The sequence below is a fragment of the Gekko japonicus genome, unplaced genomic scaffold, assembly GCF_001447785.1.
Source record: "Gekko japonicus isolate JY-2015 unplaced genomic scaffold, Gekko_japonicus_V1.1 scaffold1056, whole genome shotgun sequence".
NCBI classification, from domain to species: Eukaryota; Metazoa; Chordata; class Lepidosauria; order Squamata; family Gekkonidae; genus Gekko; species Gekko japonicus.
In genome coordinates, this window is record NW_015161431.1 from 291848 (window position 1) to 314210 (window position 22363).

At 48.1% G+C, this 22363-nt stretch overlaps 1 protein-coding gene across 1 annotated transcript; it reads left to right on the forward strand.

Moving 5' to 3' along the window:
* Positions 1-2950: 2950 nt before the first annotated feature.
* On the forward strand, positions 2951-11808 carry MIXL1 (Mix paired-like homeobox). Its single transcript, XM_015428975.1, has 7 exons — positions 2951-2972; positions 3214-3328; positions 4021-4091; positions 4312-4438; positions 8191-8382; positions 9305-9555; positions 10836-11808. Exons 2-7 carry the CDS (start codon positions 3214-3216, stop codon positions 11193-11195), a joined length of 1116 nt encoding a protein of 371 aa, XP_015284461.1. The 5' UTR covers positions 2951-2972; the 3' UTR covers positions 11196-11808.
* Positions 11809-22363: the final 10555 nt, after the last annotated feature.

Here is a 22363-nt window from a genome sequence, read left to right on the forward strand (position 1 = left end):
AGTTTTGCTCCCCTCTCCTCCTCGCCACTCAGCCCTGCCATTCGCTGACAGGGCTGCTGAACGGTCTGGGCTGGGATCCCCCTGGCAGCGCTGCCCCGTGCAGAGTTACTCCCGAGGAGCTCCGTGGAGTTGCAGTATAGGGGGTCGTCGCTGAGGGCAGCCTGGCTGAAGTCGGGCTCTGGGCGCCACGCCTCGTGGAGGGGACGGGGGAAACATTTCCCCTTCGTCGGCATCACTAAAAGGGTTAAAGCCAGCTAACTGTTTCCTAGAGAGGCCAAGCAAGACGAGAGGGGCTGGAAAGAGGAAAAGGTCTTTTCCTTCCGGGGAGGGGGATACTTTGCTATTTGATCCCAAAGAGACCGGGGAGGGCTTCAGATTTGCACGAGGAAGGTTAGCGTCCCGGGAAGGTTTACTCACAAGTAAGTCATTGGCGGAGGGGACAAGCTGTCAGTCCTGGAAGAGAGAAATGCGGCTAGCGCGTGTTTTTGACGGGGAGCTGGTATTAAACAGTTTTAAAATGTAATAAGATGTGTTTAAAATATCTGTTCCATGTAGACAAAGGTCGGGCCTCCTTGTGGCTTTCTCTGCTGCCCTTGGCACAGCGGCCCCTGCCCTCTTGTTGGTGCGCCTGGGGGCAGAATGAGGCATGGGGGCCGTGGGCTGGAGCGGGTCAAATCCTTCCCTACAGACCGGACCCAAAGAATGGCTCCTGGAGATCAGTTATCTGTTTGAGACCCACAGGGCTGCAATCCTTCGCCGCCGCCCCCCCTGCTCTTTTGCCTTTATGTAAAGCTCTGAGGCTGAATCATGTGTAGTTTGGGGCTTGTCTGTCGTCCATGAGAAGACGATACACAGCTGCCAGTATCACCTTATCTAAAGCTCCTGGCGATGTAGCAGAGATCCTGAATCGCTTGCCTGGCTGCTGTGGTTCAATAGCTAAGAGTGAACAAATTGAAACGAAATCCTGGAGAGATAGGAGTAATGCCCGTTGGGAAGGTGGAGGTCTTGAAGGACATTCTGCTCCCCACTTTCCATGGAGTTCAGCAGACCCTTGCTGACTCACTTAAGAACTTCAGGGTTTTACTGAACCCTACGGGATTCCTGGAGAAGCAAGTTAATGCAGTTGCAGAAAAGGCTTCCTTCCAACTCCGCCTAGCCTTACCTTTCTACAGCTGATCTGGCCACCTGGATCCATGTCATGGTGACATTGAGACTACGCTACTGTAAATGCACTGTACCTGGGTCTCCCCTCAAAACGAATTTGTGAGCTCCAGTTGGTGCAGAATGCCACAGTTTGACCATTATTGACAGCTAGATAGAGCATGCATATTACTCCCATTGTGCAGTCACTCCACTGGCTGCCCATCAGTTATCAGGCTCAGTTTAAAGGACTGGCTATCTCATAGCCCTTCATGGCCTTGGAGACTTATACCTGCAAGACAGTCTCTCCTTCTCAGCTCTGCCATGGCAGCTTCACTCATCTGAGCAGGGACTTCTGCAGGTCCCACCCAGCAGATGGGCAGAATCAACAACTGCCCATCCATGTGCCTTCTCCTTTGAGCCCCCCCCCCTCCCGAGAGGGTAGCTCTGTACAAAATGATTCACAAAGTCACGTGGAGAAATTGTTAGACTGTTGTGTGTACTAACACACATTTGTTGTTGCTGCAGTCAAGTCACAGCCGTATAGGGTCACTCTGTCAACTCCGTTGAGTCCCAGTGAGAAAGGCGGACTTTACTAACATAATTAAAGACATAATACATACATAAGTGTTTCAGTTTCTTAGCCGCCTTGGTGGCCCTTGTGGGGGCAGACAGGTGGGATCTGAATTTTGTAAATTAAAATAAATTAAATCCTTGGCCATGGCAGTCGGTTGTTGGGAGGCCCAGAAAGGACTCCCAGGCATGATCACATGGAATGAATCATACAAGCCGATTGGTTGCCCATATGCAAAGCATTTGGGGCAGTGCTTCATGTCCTGTCTGCCTTTTTCTCCTGGTTTGTTGCCTCCTCCTGTTCATCCAGACAGCCCCCGTGCCTTAACCTGGAGAACCTTCATGCCCATGCCCCTTCCCCTCTCCCAGGGGTTTGCACAGAGCTATTGCCAAACGTGTCCAGCCTATTGAGGAGATAGGTGCAATGGTTAAGTCCTTACCAGTCATTTTGTCCTGGGCTCCAGTTTATGTTGGGAGTAGCCCCTAGGACACACTGAGACACAGTCATAGGAGACCAAGGTCATAACATCGACAACAGATTTTTAAAGACCCAAACACAGATGATTTCCTTTCCTGGAGGACCAAACATGCATACCTCAAAAATCTTGATACATACTATGGCACAAAGACATTAATCCTGATCTGAAAACTAAATGAGGATTCTCCATCTGATTCACTGGGGCACTCTTTAGGTGTCTTTTGACAGGGTCAGTAATGTAGCTCCATTCCCTTTTGGTTTCTTTCTGCCTTTTTGATGTTTTCTTGTCTCTCTTCATAGCCACGTGAGCAAGGGTATGTTTCCACAGTTGGAGGCATCCCTTGGGAAAGGGAAGGAGATGGAAGAGAAGGACCCAGGAGGACCTGGAATAGGCAACAAATCAAGGAAAGGTCCCCATCCCATCCAAGCAGGGAGTGGTGCTGAATTTTGGGAAAGAGCTGAGCCAGAGATCTTGGCTCAGGAGACTTTGACGGCAGATGCACGCAGTCGATGCTTCCGGCAGTTCTGTTACCATGAGGCCAGTGGACCCCGAGAGGTTTGTAGCCAGCTCCACAGGCTTTGCAACCATTGGCTGGAGCCGGAGAGGCGCACCAAGAAGCAGATCCTGGACCTGGTGATCCTGGAGCAGTTCCTGGCCATTCTGCCCCAGGAAATGCAGTGCTGGGTCAGAGGATGCGGGCCAGAGACCAGTTCCCAGGCGGTGGACCTGGCTGAAGGTTTCCTCCTGAGTCAGGCAGAGGAGAAGAGACAGGCAGAGCAGGTGAGGGGGTTTTCTTCGCTCAGTTCAACTCACAACCTTCTGCTAAGGACATCCTTCCAGATATCTCTGCCTCTAGAGAACTCACTAGGCTGGGAAGAAAACCCAGTCCTGATTCTTGCCTCTGTGGTTGAACCAGCTCTGGTGGTCAGTGTAGGGGGTGAGGAGTCTGAGAGTGGGACAGGATCCATCTCCTCGGCCTATTACATTCCTTCTCTTACCATCTCCTTTTCTGCTCTTTCAGATGTGGGGACCATCTGGGAAGATGGAAGTTAAGTTCTCTGAGGAGGAAAGATCTCCTTCAGAGGAAGGGCAGAGGGCTCAGGCCCAGGAGCGTGGCCAAGATGGCCTCTCACGTGGTAAGGCTGTTTTGTGGCCTGATGGGATTGGGGCACACAGTGAAGTTGTTGGGTAGAAGGTTTAGGACAAGAGAAAAAGGAAACACTTCTGCACACAATACAGAGTCAAGTTCTGTGATTCGATACCATGGCATGTAGTGATGGCCACTCCCTTGAAAGGTGATTAGAAAGATTCATAGAGGGCAATTCCATTCTTATTCACATTTCTGTGTCACCTTCCTTCCATTAGTGGGACTAAAAGCAGCTCAAAAGAGGAAAGGTAGACCAATCTGGGCTCAGTTATGAATGGATGAATGGAACCTACATGTTCTGGGGCAGCATTCCTCTGAAAACCTATTGCTAGTGGCCAACATTTGTTTTCTGTGCCCCTGATTAAAGTCTCTACATGAGCATTTGATGGGCCAAAGTCAGAAAGAAGACAGTGGACTAAGGACTGAGAAGTTTGGGGGTGGCATGTGGACTGGATGTGATGTCAGAACATCAGCAGACATTCTGGAAACCCATCAGTATTACCCTAGAGTTTTCATATACGCTGAAGTCACATCTTGGTTATCAGAGTACTTGGCGCTTCTCTTTTGCCTCTCCCACAATTTACTAAAAATCATTGTAAATTTTGTTGCGTTTGCCTATGGCAAGGTTTCACAGCTTAGTCTAGGCTAAGAATCTTTCTTCCTTCTTTATCTCCATCACAGGCAGTGGACCGATGGTGTTCAGCCGTCGTCTTGGCAGAAGTGTGGAAGCAGCTGCTGTAACTCCAATCCAGGTAGAGGAGATGAGCGGGGGACAGCCTGGTCCCGCCCCTTTCACAGACAGGCTTTTGCTCCTGTAGTTGCTGCTAAGGTGTTTGAGAGAAAGAGGCTCTGAATGCCACTCCTTTTGCCCATGCCAAGCTCTGCCTCTTGTGCCTTCCTCGACTGCCCCCTTTCAGCATGCATTCTCTGCGTGGTGTGAACTCTGAGGAGGGAATCTGCTTTTTCTTTCAGCGTCCCTTTTCCTTTGAGGAGGTGGCCGTGTATTTCACCGAGGCAGAGTGGGCACTCTTGGATCCGGGCCAAAGAGCTCTCCACAGGGAAGTCATGCTGGAGAACTATGGGAGTGTGGCCTTTCTGGGTAAGGATCTTTCATAGGTGTGAATTGCTGACATTGGGATGAGGCGTGAATCAAAATATTGAACACGAATACATTGTTTTCAGGCTTGCCCCACTACTTGTCCCCTTTGGGAGGTCTCGAGGAGTTGGGGACGGGTGTCAGTGAAAATTATGTTCAGCATGGTCTGGGAGAGCGACCCAAGCCACCTGGCTGGCCTAGGGGCAACTGAGGCCAGTGTTGTGGCCGTCACCTGAACCAGAGAACCTGGAGCAAAGAAGGGTCTGAGAGGCCCTCAGAAAGGGGTCTGTTACCCGTAGCACTCATGCGCATCCACCCTTGCACCTAGCAAAATTGCATCTTTCTGCTAGCAAAGTGAAAACACATGTGTTGTGGGATATTAATCCCTGAGATCATAACCCTACGTCTACCTGGGTTGAGATACCCTCCATTTCTTTTGAGTACTGGGGTCTGTATCAGCTTCTTAAAAAGGAAAATAAATTTATTAAGTTAACAGAAAGAGAACCAAGTTAGGTCAAATGAATAAAAATAGAGGCTCTACAGAAAGGAAATAAGTGCACCTGTGAAGTACAAACACAATTCATAATTTTTTTATTTTGATTTCCCCCCCAGTTAATATAACAACAAAACAAAACAGAACAAATATATGAACAACAGGCTAATGCATGAACATACAGTTTTACAATATAAAAAGGGGCAAAAGTTGTAAAATGAACATATAGAAGCATGATGTAATTCGAAGGCCTTTAACAGAGATATAACAGTTTCAGCTATCTTTAGTCTGTATGTTGTGGATTATAAAAGAGCAAAGAGTCAAGAACATAGTATACCAGTTATGGTCATAATAAAGCTATGAAGCGATTAATATGTGGGTTAGAAGATCCAGACGAGCACAAACACAGTTTAAGCCCTTTCCCTCATAAACGTCCTGCTACGAAGGGAGGAAATAAAATATATACAAGCCTGCTTCCTGAAGACAGCTGGGCAGCTGTGGAGAAGCACAGCAGAATAGGATGGAAAAGTAGAGAAGCCAGCCATACAGCTGGGGAAACAGGGTGGGGTCCAAAACCTGCTACAAATGGGATGGGCTGAGGGATAACTTTTTATACATTTCTGCTAAGATTAATGAGGAGAAAAGGTATTGGCACTGGGATGTGGGAGTGCTTTGGACCATAGTGGGGTGTTGTTCTTCGGCAGTTTCCTCTACACATTGGGGGCCTAGTCCTTCCACTGAGCATGAAACTAAGCCGCCTCCCTCCCCCATGGACCACCTGGCAGCCTCCAGCTGTAGGCAGCTGTCACCTCATGGGGCGGGCGGTGCCAGCAGTCTCCAGTTATACTGGTTACTGGGTGGCCTGGGGCCTCTGAAACACACAGCCTTGTGTGCACGGTGCTCGCTCCCCCATCTGATGACCTGGCATCCTATAGCCTGGGATGGCTATCACTGCATGGGGGTGACATGGCTTGCCAGCAATCTTTGCTTTGAACCCCCAGCAACGCCCCATCATGGATCACCTGACAGCCTTAGCTGAAAGCAGCCGCTGCCACACAGGCATCTCCAGCTTATTGGGCCCCTCCTCTGGGCAGTGCAGGATTGTCTGCCCAGCACTGCAGCACTGGCTCTCCAGTCTTCCCATGGAAGTATTCCTCCACCTCTCTCCCAGCCCATGGGAGAGTGAGAACACACCAACTTGAAGCTTACTAGCTTCGACAGGAAGCAAAGAGTAGGAATCAATGCAGGCCCATAGCCACAGAGGGGCATATAAGGTCTCCCAAATGTGCCCTGCCCCTTCAGGCACGCATGGCTGGGGAGGGGTCAGGAGGAGGCCTTCTTGCCTTCTTCGGGATGCGGCGTGACCCGGCGAGCGAACTGAACTCAGAAGGCATTTAAAGAGACCAGTCTCTTTAAATGCCTTTTCCAAGCCAGGGAAGGTGGGTGAACTCGCACAGCTTCCAGGTTCCTCAGGCACAGCTTGGCTTTGCAAAGGCAAATTAAGTGTTAGGAACCTGGAAGTGGCATGAGTAGGGCAGAGGAGAAGAAGAAGAAGAAGAAGAAGAAGAAGAAGAAGAAGAAGAAGAAGAAGAAGAAGAAGAAGAAGGCCCATAGCCACAGAGGGGCATATAAGGTCTCCCAAATGTGCCCTGCCCCTTCAGGCACGCATGGCTGGGGGATGTCCTTTCCCAAATGTTCCCTGCCCCTTCAGGCACGCATGGCTGGGGAGGGGTCAGAAGGAGGCCTTCTTGCCTTCTTCGGGATGCCTTTTCTAAGCCACGGAAGGTGGGTGAACTCACACAGCTTCCAGGCTCCTCAGGCGCAGCTTGGCTTTGCAAAGGGAAGTTAAGTGTTAGGAAGCTGGAAGTGGCGTGAGTAGGGCAGAGAAGAAGGAGAAGAAATCCCCACGCTTGGTGACTATTACTTCCTCACAGCCGCCTGCTCACCTCACATGCCATTACAGCAACAAAGAGCATGCTGAGCAGTGGGTGGAGCGGCACCCAGGCTGGAGGCTCTACAAACCTGAAAGACGGGACCATGGCTAGGAAGGGTGATGCCTCCCCTTACAGTAAGCCTGGGATGAGGCGAGGGGCTGGATGGCAGCAGAGGGAAAGCTGAGCGAGAGAGCGAATGCCACGCTTTAGCCCAGGTTGGCCGCCTTCTCAATTGGCCTGTTTTGGCGGGTGTATCCAGCTGTTGGAGTTTGTTGCCTTGGGAAAGGAAAGCAAGCTAGGGCATCCCCCTCTACTTCCACAGCTGGCAGCACCACCACCAAGCACAGCTTGGGCTTCGCTACTGGGTGCCTTCACCACCCTCCATGATCCCTCTTTACCCTACCCCCTTCTTCATTATATCCTATGGCGACAGTCCCCATAGGGTATAATGGAGCCGATCCCCCTGACACTCAGCCCCCTGGCTGCGATCCGGGAGCCGGAGCTGTGGCAGCATGGCTCCCCTTCCTGGAGGCTGGGAGCACAGGCAGTCGCCGCAGAGGTTGCAGGGCTGGGCGCAGCTTCCGATGATGGTGGTTTGGTGGGAGGGGAGACTCAAGGGAGTGTGGAGCAGAGCGCACCTCGCTCTCTTCACACACACACACACACACACACACACACGGACCGTAATCCCCCCTCTTCGGGGGGGGGGCATTTTTATCAGGGGAGGCTATACCTGTAGTCAGGAGATAGTAATAATTCCAGGAGATCTCCAGGCTCCACCTGGAAATTGGCAAGCCTAGCTCTAATTGTAGTACTGCCGCCGCCTTGTTGCCCCCCTAACAAAAATTTTCTGTTTACCCGCCTGCCTGGAAATAAGCCTTCTTCAGTACATTGGGGCTTACTTCTGAGTAGACCTTCTTAGGCTCCCTTCCATAAAGTGTCCCAAGATTTCCGAATGGCCGAATGTAAACAGCACCACCACTACCCCAATCTGTGGGTTTCTTTCTGTCTTCTTCCCACCCTGTTCATAGAGACCGTTTTCCCACTGGCAAAAGGAAATGCTGGAAGCATTTTGATAATCTGAGGAGGAGACGACTCCAGTGGGGGGCTGAAGGCGTAGAAGAGAAATCCGCGGGTTTGTTCGTGGGGCAGGGGGAGCCTTGGCCCGATCAAGCCGTTTTAAAAGCGCACAGGGAGGGAGGGAGAGAGGCTCTTTTGAGGCTCTTGGCATTCAGCACGTTCTTGTCCTTGACAAATGGAATGCAGGAGAACAGTCACTTGGAAAACCATAAGCGGCCTTCTGGGAAATGATTCTGTTGATTTGACAGGACCCCTCCTGGAGGAGGCAGGGCGCTTCCGAGGAGCTCCAAGGACTCCACCAACAGCACATCCCTCACCAGAGTCGCATCCTTCCGTTGAAGAGAAAGGGCCAGGAAGGATGCAGTTCTGCTTAGACTTGCCCTCGAAGCCGCCGGTCAGTGAGCAGACACGCAGCCAGGCCCTGCCATGTTTACTCAGAGGTAAAGGCCACTGCCATCCATGGGATCTGGAAGCAAGCCTGCTGAGGATTGCCCCTTGCACCCACTTGGGCTAGAGGAGACTGAGCCCCGGACCCCCAGCTGAAGGAGTCTGGCTTCTGGGCAGGCCCTTGCTTTTCCCTCGTGCACCTGACCCTTGAGCCCTTAACCGGGGTGCAGATCTGAGGCAGGCCTCTGGAGGAAGGCGAAAGCCCTGGGTGATGTGGATTGCTGAGCAACAGCTGGAGGGCAGGGAGAAGCTCCAGGGCTTGCCTGTCTCTTCCTTGCCCCCTCCCCGGGGGGCAGTCCCTGCCTTCGGGGGAGCATAGTTGGTCCTCAGCCAGAGTATATCAAGGGCCAGCGGTCTCCCCACACCTTTACTTGCCAGGAAGCTCAAAGAGCAGCAACTGTCACCATGGACAGCCTGGGGGTCCGCGAAAGCCATTCGGCGGGGCCTCCCGCACAGAGCTTCCGCCGAATAGCTCCCCTGTTGCAGGTAAGTTCTTTCTCTGTCCTGCAGTGCCCAGTCTTTGGCCCAGTTGCTGCAGGGTGCAGACACTCCCAGACCTGTTCTCCAGCTGTGGGGTGTCTGGATCTCATGGCAGAGGCCCAGAGAGAGGACAGGCTGGTAGAGCATCTTTCCAGGGTGCAGAGCCCAGGCCCAGGCATGAACAGGGCTCGGCAAGCTGGACAGGCTGGTAGGGCATCTTTCCAGGGTGCAGAGCCCAGGCATGAACAGGGCTCGGCAAGCTGGCAGTGCAGTGGGTGCTACCTTCTGCCGGCAGCCTGCTCCACCCCCCCAGGGGTTGCTCCCAAGGAAACAGAGGAGGCCCCTGACGCCCCCCCCCCACTGCTGTTTCCCCCCTTCGAGTAAAGGCTCAGACCCTTCCCTTTCCAGCTGGCTATTCCGTGCTTTTTCTTCCAGATGCACACCTCAGCGACACCTGCCCTTTGCCCAGGGACTCTCGGGCCTCCAATCGGCCTCTCTTGGGCCAAGCTGCGGTGCTGCCGCCACCCCTGCTGGTCGTGTCTTCAACGGGCCGCCGAAAGAGGACCCATTTTGCTGCTTCTCAGCTGGCGCGGCTGGAGGAGGTCTTCCGGGAGAACCAATACCCCGACGTCTCAGCGCGGGAGAAGCTGGCGCATCAGACCGGCTTGTCCGAGGCCAGGATCCAGGTGAGTGAGGGGGGTAGGGAGCCCAGAGGCCTTGGGCCTTCCTGGAAGCTCAGTTGAGGGGTGTTGACTGGGAAGCAAGCCCCCTGGACTTCCGAGCAAAGCTGCTTAGGACTGCTTGCGAAAATGGCAGCACTCCCCAAGAATTGGCCCTGGCTGGCGGGGAAGCGGGCCTTGACCTGGCTAAGAGGCCCCGGGAGCTGGTTGCTGTCCGGGCAGGTGCCACGGGGCTGCCCTTTGCTCTCGGCCTTGCACAAAGGCAAGACAGGAGAAGCACTCTTAGGTCCTCCTTGGTGCTACAAGCCATACAAGCCGCCCATCCCTGAGCCACTCCAGTGGTCAGGCGGGCATCCGGGAGGAGAGGGGCGTGGCACAGGTTGGGCGTGTTCCTGGCTGGGGGCTGCAGGAGTCAAGCTGAGCCAGTGCCATCGTCGGGCAGGCCTCCTCCTCCTCTGCTCTGGTGGGGACTTTCACTCACCACCACCAGGCTGCCTTTTGGGGCTGCGTCCTGAGACGGGGGCATCTTCCTCAACTGGGAGACATGGGCTCTGGTAGCCCTGCGGACTCTGCTGAAGCCCATTACCCATGAAAGCTAAAATGCCAACTTGTGGTTCCAGGCTGCAGGGAGAGATGTGGAACGGGTGGGCGTTCCATGTGCTTTTTTGGTCTGTCCAGCCCAGATTGGGGGCTGGGACAGTTCTTATAGGATTCTTCTTGGTTTCTGATCTGCTTGACTTCTGGGGCGGGGGGGCGGCGGCGGCTATAAAAGTTTAAGGGCAAATTCCAGGTGGCTAAGTCCCACCTGGTTCAATGGAACATAGTGGGACTCAGTTCCCCCTTCCTGGCCTTGTACAAGGTTGTTTTGCTTTTGTTTTTAAACCCTTTAGACAAGTACTAAGGGATCTGGCTGAAAGCCCCCCTCCCCATTTTAGCTCTGCTTTGGCACCTCTGCTCAGCCTTGAGATTGCTCTGTTGACCCCTTTTCCCCATTGCCTTTTCGGGGGGGGGGGCAATCTGCAGCAGAGATGTCTTTTTTGTCTTACCAGAGATGAGCTGCTGCTCCACCTCTAAGAGAGCGTGTCCTTGGTGGGCAGAACTTGGCCTGTTGAACCTCTAGCTGAAAGGCCGCTGTTAAGCTGCAATCTGTGTCTTGCTCGCCTGGCGCAGTGGGGCACTCCCAGGTTCTTTCCAAAGGTCTCTTTGAGCTGCTGCCTGGGGTGGATGGGGAGAAGGGAAGGCCTCGGAAGAACCTCTTGGCTCACCCTGTGTCCTTTTCCTCTTAGGTATGGTTCCAGAATCGCCGGGCCAAGAGTCGTCGTCTGGCGATCCCACCCAAACAGGCAGGGGCCCACGGGCCTTCCCACGTGTCCAGTGGTACTGCCAGCTGTGCCGCAGTAGAGCCTGCAGCAGACAGGCGGGGTCCTCTTTCCATGCAGCAGCAGCAGCAGTGGCACTTTCCTCCGCCTTTGGTGCCAGCCAGCACTTCTGTCACCGCTCAGCCTGCCTGCCACACACCCCTAGCCGGGAGAGACGAGGGTTCCCACCGGCTCAGTTATATGCTTTCAGGATGGGGGCCCCCCAAAGAGGACAGCGGTCTGATCCCACACCGGACTGTTCAGAAGACTACCTGGATGAATGATTAGCACTTCAATGACTGGGCAGTAACAAAATAAAGTCATTTCTGTTTTGCTGGGGTTGCTAGCTCCAGGAAATTCCTGAAGATTTTGAGATGGAATCTGAGGAGGGCAGGGTTTGTGGAGGGGAGAGCCCTCAGCTGTATATGATGTCATAGTGTCGAGAGTTTATTAATAATATTGCAGAGTAAAATAATAACGCAGCCCACAACATGTGACTTAAGTAAAAGAAAGTTTACTAAAGAAAACATAGGAAGGGTACATAAGTGAAAAAGAAAACAATAAAGAATCCTATCAGACTATTCTTCTATTAGACTTCTGTTAGAGCCGGAAAAACGTGAAACCCAGCCCATTGGTTCAAAGCTCAACTAACTTAAGTATTAGCATGCATCAACACAAACAGGTTAACTGTTTCATGAAAGAAGGAAGTGAACTTCCACATATCCCAACACAGCCCTTCTGAAGTTCATGCACTGAAGTCATAAAGGTTCAGTTTCTTGCGAAGGTATTCAAACCTCCCTCTGGTAAGTGGTTTGGTTAATATGTCAGCCACCATCTCTTCAGTTGGATGATATTCAGCTTCAGTCGGTCCCTGTCGTTGCATCTGTCTTACAGAATAAAACATGGCAATGATGTTCTTGCACTTGTCTTTAACACTTTCACCTTTAAATAGGGCAATGCAGGACGGGTTGTCCTCCAACAAAGTTATTGGTTTAGGTTCTTCTATCCCAAAGTCGTTCAGTAAACAGATGATCCATTCAAGTTAATTGCAGGCACCTGTAGCTGATAGGGATTCAGTCTCGTCTGCAGTTTCAGCGACTCGTATTTGCTTCTGTCTAGTAGTCCAACTAATCAAGCTGTCTCCATAAAAGAATAGATAATCGCTGCTTGACTTGTAATCAGTTTTGTCTTCAGCCTAATCAACACCCATGTATCCAACCAGTCATGGGTTCTCACAAGCTGAGATCTTTAGTTCATAGTCAGCTCTTTTTATGAGGTATCTAGCCAATCTCCTTACAGCATAACAGTCATAGTGGTTTGGTGAACCAGTCTTTCTGGATTTGAACAACTGCAGTGATATCTGGTCTAGACATTGTGCTCAGGTAAAGAAGCGTATCCATTGCTTCTCTGTACTCCTGGTTGCTCTTAAGCAATATTCCATCTTCATGTTTGAGGTATGCTGGTTCGAGTAGAATTCTAATGCCTTGAGCATCCTTTAGAAAAAGAAGAAGAGTTTGGATTTATACCCCGCACTTCACTACCCAAATGTGTCTCAGAGCGGCTTACAAACTCCTTTCCCTTCCCCTCCCCACAACAGACACCCTGTGAGGTAGGTGGGGCTGAGAGAGCTCTTGACAGAAACTGTTCTTTTTCAAGAACAGCTCTTATCAGAACTACAGGTTGCCCAAGGTCATCCAGCCAGGTGCAAGTGGAGGAGTGGGGAATCAAACCTGGTTCTCCCAGATTAGTGTCCGCACACACAACCACTACACCAAACTGGCTCTCAACAAAGTCCAGTATCTCAACAAAGTCCATAATCTTGTGTTTTTTGTTAGGAGAAAACTCCCAGTCTCAGTTCTTATAATTTATATGCCAAGGTGGTTGAGTTCTTTCAGTTGCTTGAGTTTAGTTTCTTTATTCAGACTATTGGCAATCTCTTGAATATGTTCTTTGGTACAATAAAAGCCCATCCACTGATGTTATTGTATATTGGTAACAGTTCATCTTTAAGTTTGCTAAACAGATAGTGGTCAGCTTTTCCTGGCTGAAAGCCTTCTTTCTGCAACACTACAGTTAATTTATCAATCCATGTTTTGGCATCTTGCTGTTCAGGTAAATTTTTCATTAAGAGGAGCTGTCCCAACCTCTTGGTGTTGAAAATGTGCTGTCCCAACTTCCAGGTGCTGAATTTGCATTCCTCTGGAGGCTGCAATGCTCAGCAATGTTCTAAAGGTTGCATACTTTAAAAAAAATTATTGATTGATTTTTATATGACAATTCACAACAATCAAAAATACGTTCAATAAAAACTTTAAGGTGCAAAAACACGTTGCACCATCATTCAAATCACAGTCCTCCATTACACAGCACATCCAATACACAACAAAAACATAAACATTAAATTAACAACAAAATATCTACAACTAATACAACAAATACTACATTAGGGGTTATTAAATTAACCAATTTACTTTCAGGAGATTAAGGTAGCGATAATTTGTAGACTGTGTATTCCCTTCAAGAATCTCTTCCAATTTAATTAGAATTGGATACCATCTTTCCAATTAATAGGAAGGTCCCAATGAAGGATCTTCATCTGCTAGAGAGTCCGAGATTTTATCCAAAATCAAATGGTCCCAAATTCTAAAGTACCAATTTTTAATTAATGGTTTATCCATTTCCTTTCAGCATGACACTATTCTAGTCTTGGCTGCCGTAAAGAGTATCATTATCAGATCTTTCCTAATCTGTGGAATATTAACTTCTTGCCAGTAATTCAGTAATATAATCTCCGGTTTCAACAGAATTTTATAACCAGTTAAGTTTTTAACTTGAAGTACTATATCCTGCCAAAACTGCTTGATCACTGTACACTTCCACCAACAATTATAAAAAGTTCCCACAGAACCACTGTTTCCAACACAGTGGAGATATTGACTTGTTCATACAATTCAGTTTCCTAAGCGTCATGTGCCAACGTGTTAACATTTTAATGTTCTGTTCTTGTATATTAAGAGATTTGGTTTTGTACACATAAGAAGACCAAACCGATTCCCATTGAGTTCTAGTCCATTGAAGATTACAATCCACTTGCCAAGGTATCGTATATGATGGTAAATCTAGCATATCATGTTCCAATAATATTTTATATACAGTTGATATTATTCCTTTCCTCACTCCGTTATCAGATAACAAGAGTTTCTCAAACGCCATCAAGGGTTTGTTCAGTTGTTCAGATATCAAAGGTGATACTATAAAGTGACGTAGTTGTAAATACTCAAACCAAGGTACATTTGACTTCACTAATATGTCTAATTTCTGTTTCTCTAACATTTGGCCCTTATGGATTACTAAAGGTTGCATACTTGACAGCAGTCATAGATTACTCAATAACCTTCTCCCAACTTGAAGTTTTACAATCAGGTTGCACATCTACATTGTTAGAACTCTGTGGCCTCCTCACAGCAGTCTCCATTGCCTCTGGCCCAGCTACTTGACCTGTTTGTGTATAGGTAGTCTCTGCAGGCAGCCAAACAGCTACATCACTAAGGGAGACTCCAGCCTCAGCTTCTTGGCTTGTTGGGATTGGTGATACGATTTGTTTAGAACCTAGGAGCACGCTAGATCCATCAACACGCACTACATTGCATTTGCCTTGTCCTGTATGAAATACTGATTCAGTCTCGTGTCTTAGATAAAAGAGTTCATCTTTTCAGCCACAATTTTAATATCAGATTCTGGGTGAAAGATATAGCACTTGCCCCTTCTGATCACAGACTCATTTCCTGCTTTTACAAGCCTTGAAACAGACAGAAGGTTTTGTTCAGATTCTGGCACAAAAGCACAATCATTCAGGAAGATTTCAATGGATTCCCTAGTAACATCCAGGACTTTTAAGTTTTGCAGTCCCAACTTCACAAACTTCTAATGGTGTCCCATCTGCTTGCAGCAAACACTTGCTTTTTCCTTTATCCACCTCAACAAAATAAGCTTCACTATTGGAGACAAGCACAAATTTCCAAAATCTAACAATCACTAGTTTCTCATATTTACTTTTTCATCATTCACAACAAATGCAAACTGCTTGATAGCTTTTGTTTAGCATCATCCTTCTGGCTGCCTTTAGTTTCATTGTTAGGAGGAGCATGTCTCTCCTCCCCATGCAGCTCAACCCCATTTTTCTGTCTACAGAATCTTGTAATGTGGCTAGCCTTCTTACAAGTGACAAATAACGTTTCTCTTCTCAGCTCGCCTCACATGCAACATAAGACATTTTTCTGACTGCATCATCTACTGATCTGTGCAGTCCTGAGTCCCGTAAGTAAGACAACATAAACTGCAAGTCCACTTTCTCTTTAGCTTCAAGGACTGCCTTCTGTTAGCCAAATTGCTTTATTTACAGCAATTGGCAATTTATAAATGGGTTCTTGCCAGTTTATACCAAGGTCCTGTTCCCACCAAGGGTTACCAGAGAAGGAGTCGAGGCTGGTGTTGTAAAATAAATGTCTTTTACTTAAAGAATATAAATCTCATACAAACAATACTGATGCACTCACACAGTCAATCAACTTCCTCAGAAAGACAGTTGCATTAGTAGGTAGGGTGATGGTTGGTGATACTTATCTGTCTTCACAGCTTTGGTTGTTCCAATGAAGAATGGATGGGAAGAAATAGAAATCTAGGGAGAATTAACACACGACTAGAACCAGCCAGAACGTGTGGGTCTCTTGACTGCAGATCAAGAGATCAAAGTAGAGGCAAGGTTTTGGGGATAGCAAGCTGGACAAAGGGGGAGTGTAAAGCAGACAGGGGTTGTTGCGGGGAATGCTAGCTAGGAAGGGCCAGGTGAATGGTCCTTTCCTTTTATAGGTGGTCCATTGGGTGGGTGGTACCTGTTCCAACCTGTGGACCCACCTTCCTGTTAGTCCGTCCCAAACCTAATCCTATTGGTTGCCTATAGGAGTGGGAGGTTGCCTATAAGGAGTGGTCAATATTGAAATCTAATACCTTACTCAAGGAAGACATCTGGGCAGGTGTGAAACCTTGGCGTCAGGATGCTTCATTGAAGTGTTGATCAAGCTGGCCATCCTCTTTGTGAACCAAATGTCCATTTGGCAGGAAATACCAATGCAGGAACAAAGCATGGATGTGTTGTACGTGATCACAACTAGATCTGCAATGGGGGCTGTCTCTTCTCAAAGCTGTTGTTTCTTACTGCTCACAATAATGGAGGTGTGTGCTCCTTCACCAGGCTGTTAACTGTGTAACTGAAACATTCCCAAATGGGGTGGGGGGTGGGGCTTATCAATTTGACAGTATTAAATTCAGATTCCGATAATTCCAAGACAGCAGATTCCAATTCTGAGGCTATCCTCATAATTTTATCCAAATGCTTTTCAATAACATCTCACTCACTTAGTTGGATTGTATATAATTTTTGCTTTAAGAACAAGATATTTCTACTTGAACGATGCTCATATTTAGTACCGAGAGCATCCAATAGAGCCTTTGCTGTTTTCTGTTCAGTTACTACTGAGCTTTCTTTGTCCTCTGTAAAGAAAAAAGGTAAAGGTTCCCTTGCTCGAAAGCCAGTCAAGTCCGACTCTAGGGTTGCGGTGCTCATCTCCATTTCAAAGCCGAAGAGCCAGCGCTGTCCGAAGATGTTTCCGTGGTCATGTGGTCGGCATGACTAAGCACGGAACGCTGTTACCTTCCCACCGAAGTGGTACCTATTTATCTACTTGCAATTTCTTCAGCATAGCTCTTGCTTCCAGCTTTAAGACTGCATCTTTCTCTGACTGATTGCATCTAAAGAGTCTTGAACTCTTAGTGCAGTTTCTAGCCTTGTGTGCCCCATTTGGAAATTATTTTGAGTTAACGTAGGGATTTCAAAGAGGGAGGCACCCTGATTGGGGCTACTCACAGACTGATTTCCATTGGTGCTTGCCTCTGAATCAGGCATTTTCTCCTGCAGTCTGATTATTCAAAAATCCACTGTGTGAAGCAGCTCACTTGACTGTCTTCTTCCTCTGTAGATTCCAAACCACAGAAACTGTTCCCTGTTCTTGCTGGTGAGAGCAGACACTAGGAAAGCTTCTTCATTTTGTAATCCAGTTGGAGGGAAACAGCCTTCCTAATTCATTCACACACTGTATTTCAGCAAAAACTGTCTCCCATAGCACAGGGGAAAGCATCCTGGAGCAGTATAACCTGTTAAGAGTTTCTTAATAATGCAGGGTAAAATAATAACAGAGCCCACAACATGTGACTTAACTAAATGAAAGTTTACTAAAGAAAACTTATAAAGGGTACATAAGTGAAAAAACAAACAATATCTGACTAAGCTACATGTTGCTAGATGTTGTTGTCTCTAAAATGGAGATTCATGGTCTGCCCTTACAACAAAGGGAGGAGGAAGAAGCTCCCAAAATGCATAGGTGCATATATCAGGTTACATATGGAGCAGAGGTCCATCAGTGGCTATTAGCCACAAGGTATAGATAGGAACTCTCAGTCTGGAGCAAGTGATGCTCTGTATTCTTGGTGCTTGGGGGGGGCACGGTGGGAGGGCTTCTAGTGCCCTGGCCCCACTGGTGGACCTCCTGATGGCACCTGGTATTTTTGGCTACTGGGTGACAGAGTGTTGGACTGGATGGGACTTTGGCCTGATCCAACATTGGCTTCTCTCATGTTCTTATGACCTGACTATAGACTGACAAATGACCAGGTTACAGGTCACTTAATTACAGATAGAACTGCCCCTTCTATTAGAGCCAGAAAAATGTGCAACCCAGTCCATTGGTTCTAAGCTTGACTAACTAAGGATTAGCATGCATAAACACAAACAGGTTAACTCTTTCATGAAAGAAGGAAGTGAACTTCCACATATCCCAACACATAGATTTCACCCTTCAAAGCAGCCATTTTCACCAGAGGGAGATATCTTTTGCCTGGAGTTGCATTATAATTCTGGAAGATCTCCAAGTCCCATCTAGAGAATGGGAACCCTGGGAAACCTCTTGAGTGATTCTGGTTATAAGTAGATGCCTCTTATTTCTTATTTGGAGGGAATTAAATGTCATAAAGGTGGGTAAATTCCCTTCAAATATAGGTTCTTTTTCAGAATAGTTCAATCTATGTTTCCTGAAACAGTGCATTTTATTTGCTTGTTTTAATAAGTATAGAAGTTAACATCATGTCCATAACTTTGGGGTGTGGGGGACAGTACCACTTTAATTTGGTATATTGGCTATCTTGGCATTTTATGAATTCTGCAAAAGTAAACTAATGGGCAAATCCTATTAGCTAGGGTTATTGGGGACCTTTGAAAGAATATTTTAGGTGTAAAAAGTTGATTGGTCCAAGTAAACATTTAACATCAAATAGTGTCCATATAGCAAGTTAATTTCATTAATCAAGCAACATTAGCAGAGTTAAGGAACTGAAGTACAGCAAATGCCGCTTGCTATTGTAAAACTCTGTTCTTTGTTTGGAAAAGTTTTTAAAGAAGCTCCGATCAGTATTTTAAAGTGTGTGGCATCAGTGTACCTGACATCAGGCATTACTGATGGATTTAAATGGATGTCACTCTCTTTAGGGATGTGCCATCAGTGTAGTAGTTGGAGCTGCTCCAAAGCGCAACGCCCACTCCAATCTGTGTCCTATCAAATCAACATAATCATTTCCCAGAAGTCCACATTGCTTTCCAAAGTGGTGTTCTTCTCCATCCTGTTCATTGAGGACTTACTTCTTTCCACTGGAGGGAACCCCAAAAAGTTTAACTAATCTCCCTCACAGGGTTGGTGTGCAGATAAAAAGGAGGAGAGTGGAATAATGTATGCTGTTTTGGTCTCTACTGTGAAGAGAGGTTGGGTATAAATAATGACATCAGGGAAAGAACTTGCTTTAATAATATAAATATAATAAATAATACACGTAGCTGATGATGGGAGAAAGATAAAATGTAGGTTGGTGAATGGATGAGGAGGAGAAAATGGAACAGGAAACTGTGGCACCACACAACTGGGTCACAGTTTTCCTAGTTAGAGGCTACTGTTGGATTCTTTGGTTTGGTGCAGCCAGGAATCTTTACCTTAAGTAGCAGAGTATATAAAAGCTAACCACACAGTGAAGTGGGGTGCTGAGTATGCCAGCAAGCTTAGAAAGTTACACAGAGTCTTTTTGTCAGTTTCAAGCTAATAAGAGATGTTTATTAAAAGAACTACATTTTAAACAGTGCAGGTGAGAGATAGGAATAGATTACCTATTCTAGCTAGCTGGATACTACTGGATGCTGGATACATATCTAGCCTCCATGGTGCAAGATGGAGAGAAACATGTACCTTCCCCTTGTATGTAGCAGAAAGGAAATTGCTCCCTCAGAAGTATCAGTCTACCCATCAAAGGGCAATGTGACAGAAGAGTAAACAGAAAGCTCAGTGTCTGCCTATCTAGCTATCTAACTCTCTTATCACTTCTGGAGGCTGGGGCAAAAAAAGACAGCGTCAAGTCCTTCTCTTCCAACAGTTACCAGGGCGGACAGAGGGAAAACTTAAGGCAGATAAACGTAGGGTGGCTATTGGGAAGGAGATAATGTTGGAAACTCCAGGTTAGGAAATTGTTGGGATATGAACAAGTTTGTTACTTGATGTCATGTATGAGTTAACATGTTGTTGTGTATGCGTTGCCGCTTGGACATCACACACGAGAGGCCATTCAGGCTCCCCCAGCTCCTGGGAGGGGCTCTTTAAAAAGTTATGGCTGTCGTTGTGGCAGCGGGCGGGGCAAGAAATGTTCCCTTGCCTCCCTGAGCCCCGAGGTGCTCGCCTTGGACTCGTGGCGGCAAATTCCACTTCTCTTGTGTTTTGTGACATCACACACAAGAGGCCGTTCTGGCTCCCCCAGCTCTCGGGAGGGGCTCTTTAAAAAGTTATGGCTGCCGTCGCGGTGGCAGCTGCGTCACCCACCGGGGGGGGGGCAGGGCGAAACTTTCCCTTGCCTTCCTGAGCCCCGGGGTGGTGGCCTTGGACTCGTAGGGGCAAATTCCACCTCTCACGCGAGAGGATATTCTAGCTCCCCCAGCTCTCAGGAGGGGCTCTTTAAAAAGTTATAGCCGCTGTCGCTGTTCTCGGCGGCAGCTACTACGCCGGCGCAGGGGCGGGGCGAAACATTCCCTTGCCTTCCTGAGCCGGCCCGGGGTGGTGGCCTTGGACTCGTAGGGGCAAATTCCACCTCTCGCGTGAGAGGTTATTCTGGCTCCCCCAGCTGTCCTTAGGGGCTCTTTAAAAAGTTATGGCCCCCTCCGCCGCTTTCGGCGGCAGCTGCAATCACCGCGCGGGCCAGCCGAATGTCAATATCAGCCCCATTATATCCTATGGGCCATTGAAGTCAATGGCAAAAACATAGGGTATATTCTGGGGGCTGGAGGGAGTTTGAGGGAGAGGCTCCAAACTCGCAGGGTAGCTGCTGGAGCCTCTCCACAAGATACCAACCAAGTTTGAAGAACATTGGATCAGGGGGTCCAATTCTACGGGCCCCCAAACAGGTTGCCCCCATCCCCTCCATTGTTCTCTATGGTGGGGAAAAAAGTGGCCATTTTCGGGAGTTACTTTTCCCCCCACTATAGAGAACAATGGAGGGAATAGGGGCAACCTGTTTGGGGGCCCGTAGAATTGGACCCCCTGGTGGGAAAAATGGGCCATTTTCGGGAGTTAATCCCTGCACCACAGGAGGTCTCCTAACTTCAGCAGTTATGAGAATAGAAGCTGCTTTTCAATTGATTCCTCCTACTAAAGCTTTTAATATTGGAAGAGGTTTAAAATATTTATTCATCTGTAGCATTTGCTGTGAATAGAGAACAGTAGAGATCTGGTCTACTGCTCTTGCTCAACAATGAAGTTGGAGTTCAAGAGAGGGTCCACAGGCCTATGGACTCTTTGGAATAGTTATAAGTAAAACATTTTTTAACCTCTTGTCATGATCTGGGCTGTACCACGAGAGGCCTACTAGGCCCAGGGAGCCTGGCTAGCAGTAGGTGAGGCTGGGCCTACCCGAAGCCCCTGAGAGGTTTTGGAGCCAAAATTGACCAATAGGAAAAGATGAGGGCTTGGAATAAAAGATCTGGAGCAGCAGGAAAAGCTGTTCTTTTTCCCAGAGGGCAGAGCCAGGAGGAAGGTTGCTATGGGAAGAAACCCTCATCCTGAGGGAACGGTGAGTAGTCTAGTGTCACTTAGAATAGTGAGCTAGGGACAATATATATTTAGACGCATTAGGGAATTTTTTTTTTCACCCACTTACTGTTATTATTCTGCACCTTGTTTGTTTGACCTCTTATAAAATAAACTATTTTCATTGTTCACTCTGCCTGGTCCTCACACCTATTATTCGGCCAAAAGGGAGGTACAATTCTCTTAGAACTCTCTCAGGCTCCACATACTTCACTAGGTACCTGTTGTGGGGAGGGAACAGAAATGCCACTGTAAGCCACTTTGAGACTCCTTAAGGTAGGGAAAACCGGGGTATAAAATCTTCTGTTCATGAGTCAGAACATTTTCTCTTATAGCACTTATTTAAGAGTAAGCCCAATTGATTTCAAAGGGGCTTGCATTTGATTAGACACTCAAAGGACTGAGTTGTAAATCACTGGTGTAAGGCTTAATTCAGAGATTTATTCAGCAGTTTTAGACAAACCTCTCTGTTCCTCAGCTTCAACACCCCATCAGTAATCTGAAAGAAATAAAAATAACCTAACTGGTAGGCTTACAGTAAGGATAAATGGGGATAAAAGCAGGCTGCTTACCAGTAACTGGTGATCTTCGAGTGGTCATCTGTGCATTCACACCCATGGGATCTAGTGCGCACGCGCTGGATCGGTGCTGTAGCAAGCTCTTTTAACGGATTTTCGCACCCAGTCCCTCGGGCATGCGCAGGAACCTCACCGTGCATGCCCAGAGGGGTGGGCATGGACATCCCGCCAGTTCCTACAAACCGCCGCAAATCAACCCCTATTCAAAAATGTAGAAGCTAACAGCAGCGGGGAAGGAGGGCGGGTGGTGTGAATGCACAGATGACCACTCGAAGATCACCAGTTACTGGTAAGCAACCTGCTTATCTTCGACGTGGTCTCTGTGCTTTACACCAATGGGAGATTAGCGAGCAGTAGCCTACCTGGAGGAGGGTGCTGGCAGGACTATTACTGTGTAGCCGAAGACAGAATGCGACGTCCCATGTTGGTATTAGAGTTCTTTCGGACGTCTAGGGCATAGTGCCTGATGAAGGTATTAGGCGTAGCCCAGGTAGCGGCTTTACAAATGTCTGGTAAGGGTACTCCCTGAAGGAAGGCAGTGGAAGTCGCGACAGCCCTGGTAGAATGAGCCCTGATAGGGCCAGGCAATGGCTGTTTGGTGATCTGGTAACATAGATGGATCAGACCTACAATCCACTTCGACAGGCATTGA

Bases quoted from the DNA above. Each gene is read 5' to 3' on its own strand.
- MIXL1 (XM_015428975.1), top strand. From the start codon at position 3,214: ATGTGGGGACCATCTGGGAAGATGGAAGTTAAGTTCTCTGAGGAGGAA. The intron at 4,092-4,311 runs GTAGAGGAGATG...TTTTTCTTTCAG, and splicing joins CTGCTGTAACTCCAATCCAG to CGTCCCTTTTCCTTTGAGGA. The intron at 8,383-9,304 runs GTAAAGGCCACT...TTTTTCTTCCAG, and splicing joins CCTGCCATGTTTACTCAGAG to ATGCACACCTCAGCGACACC.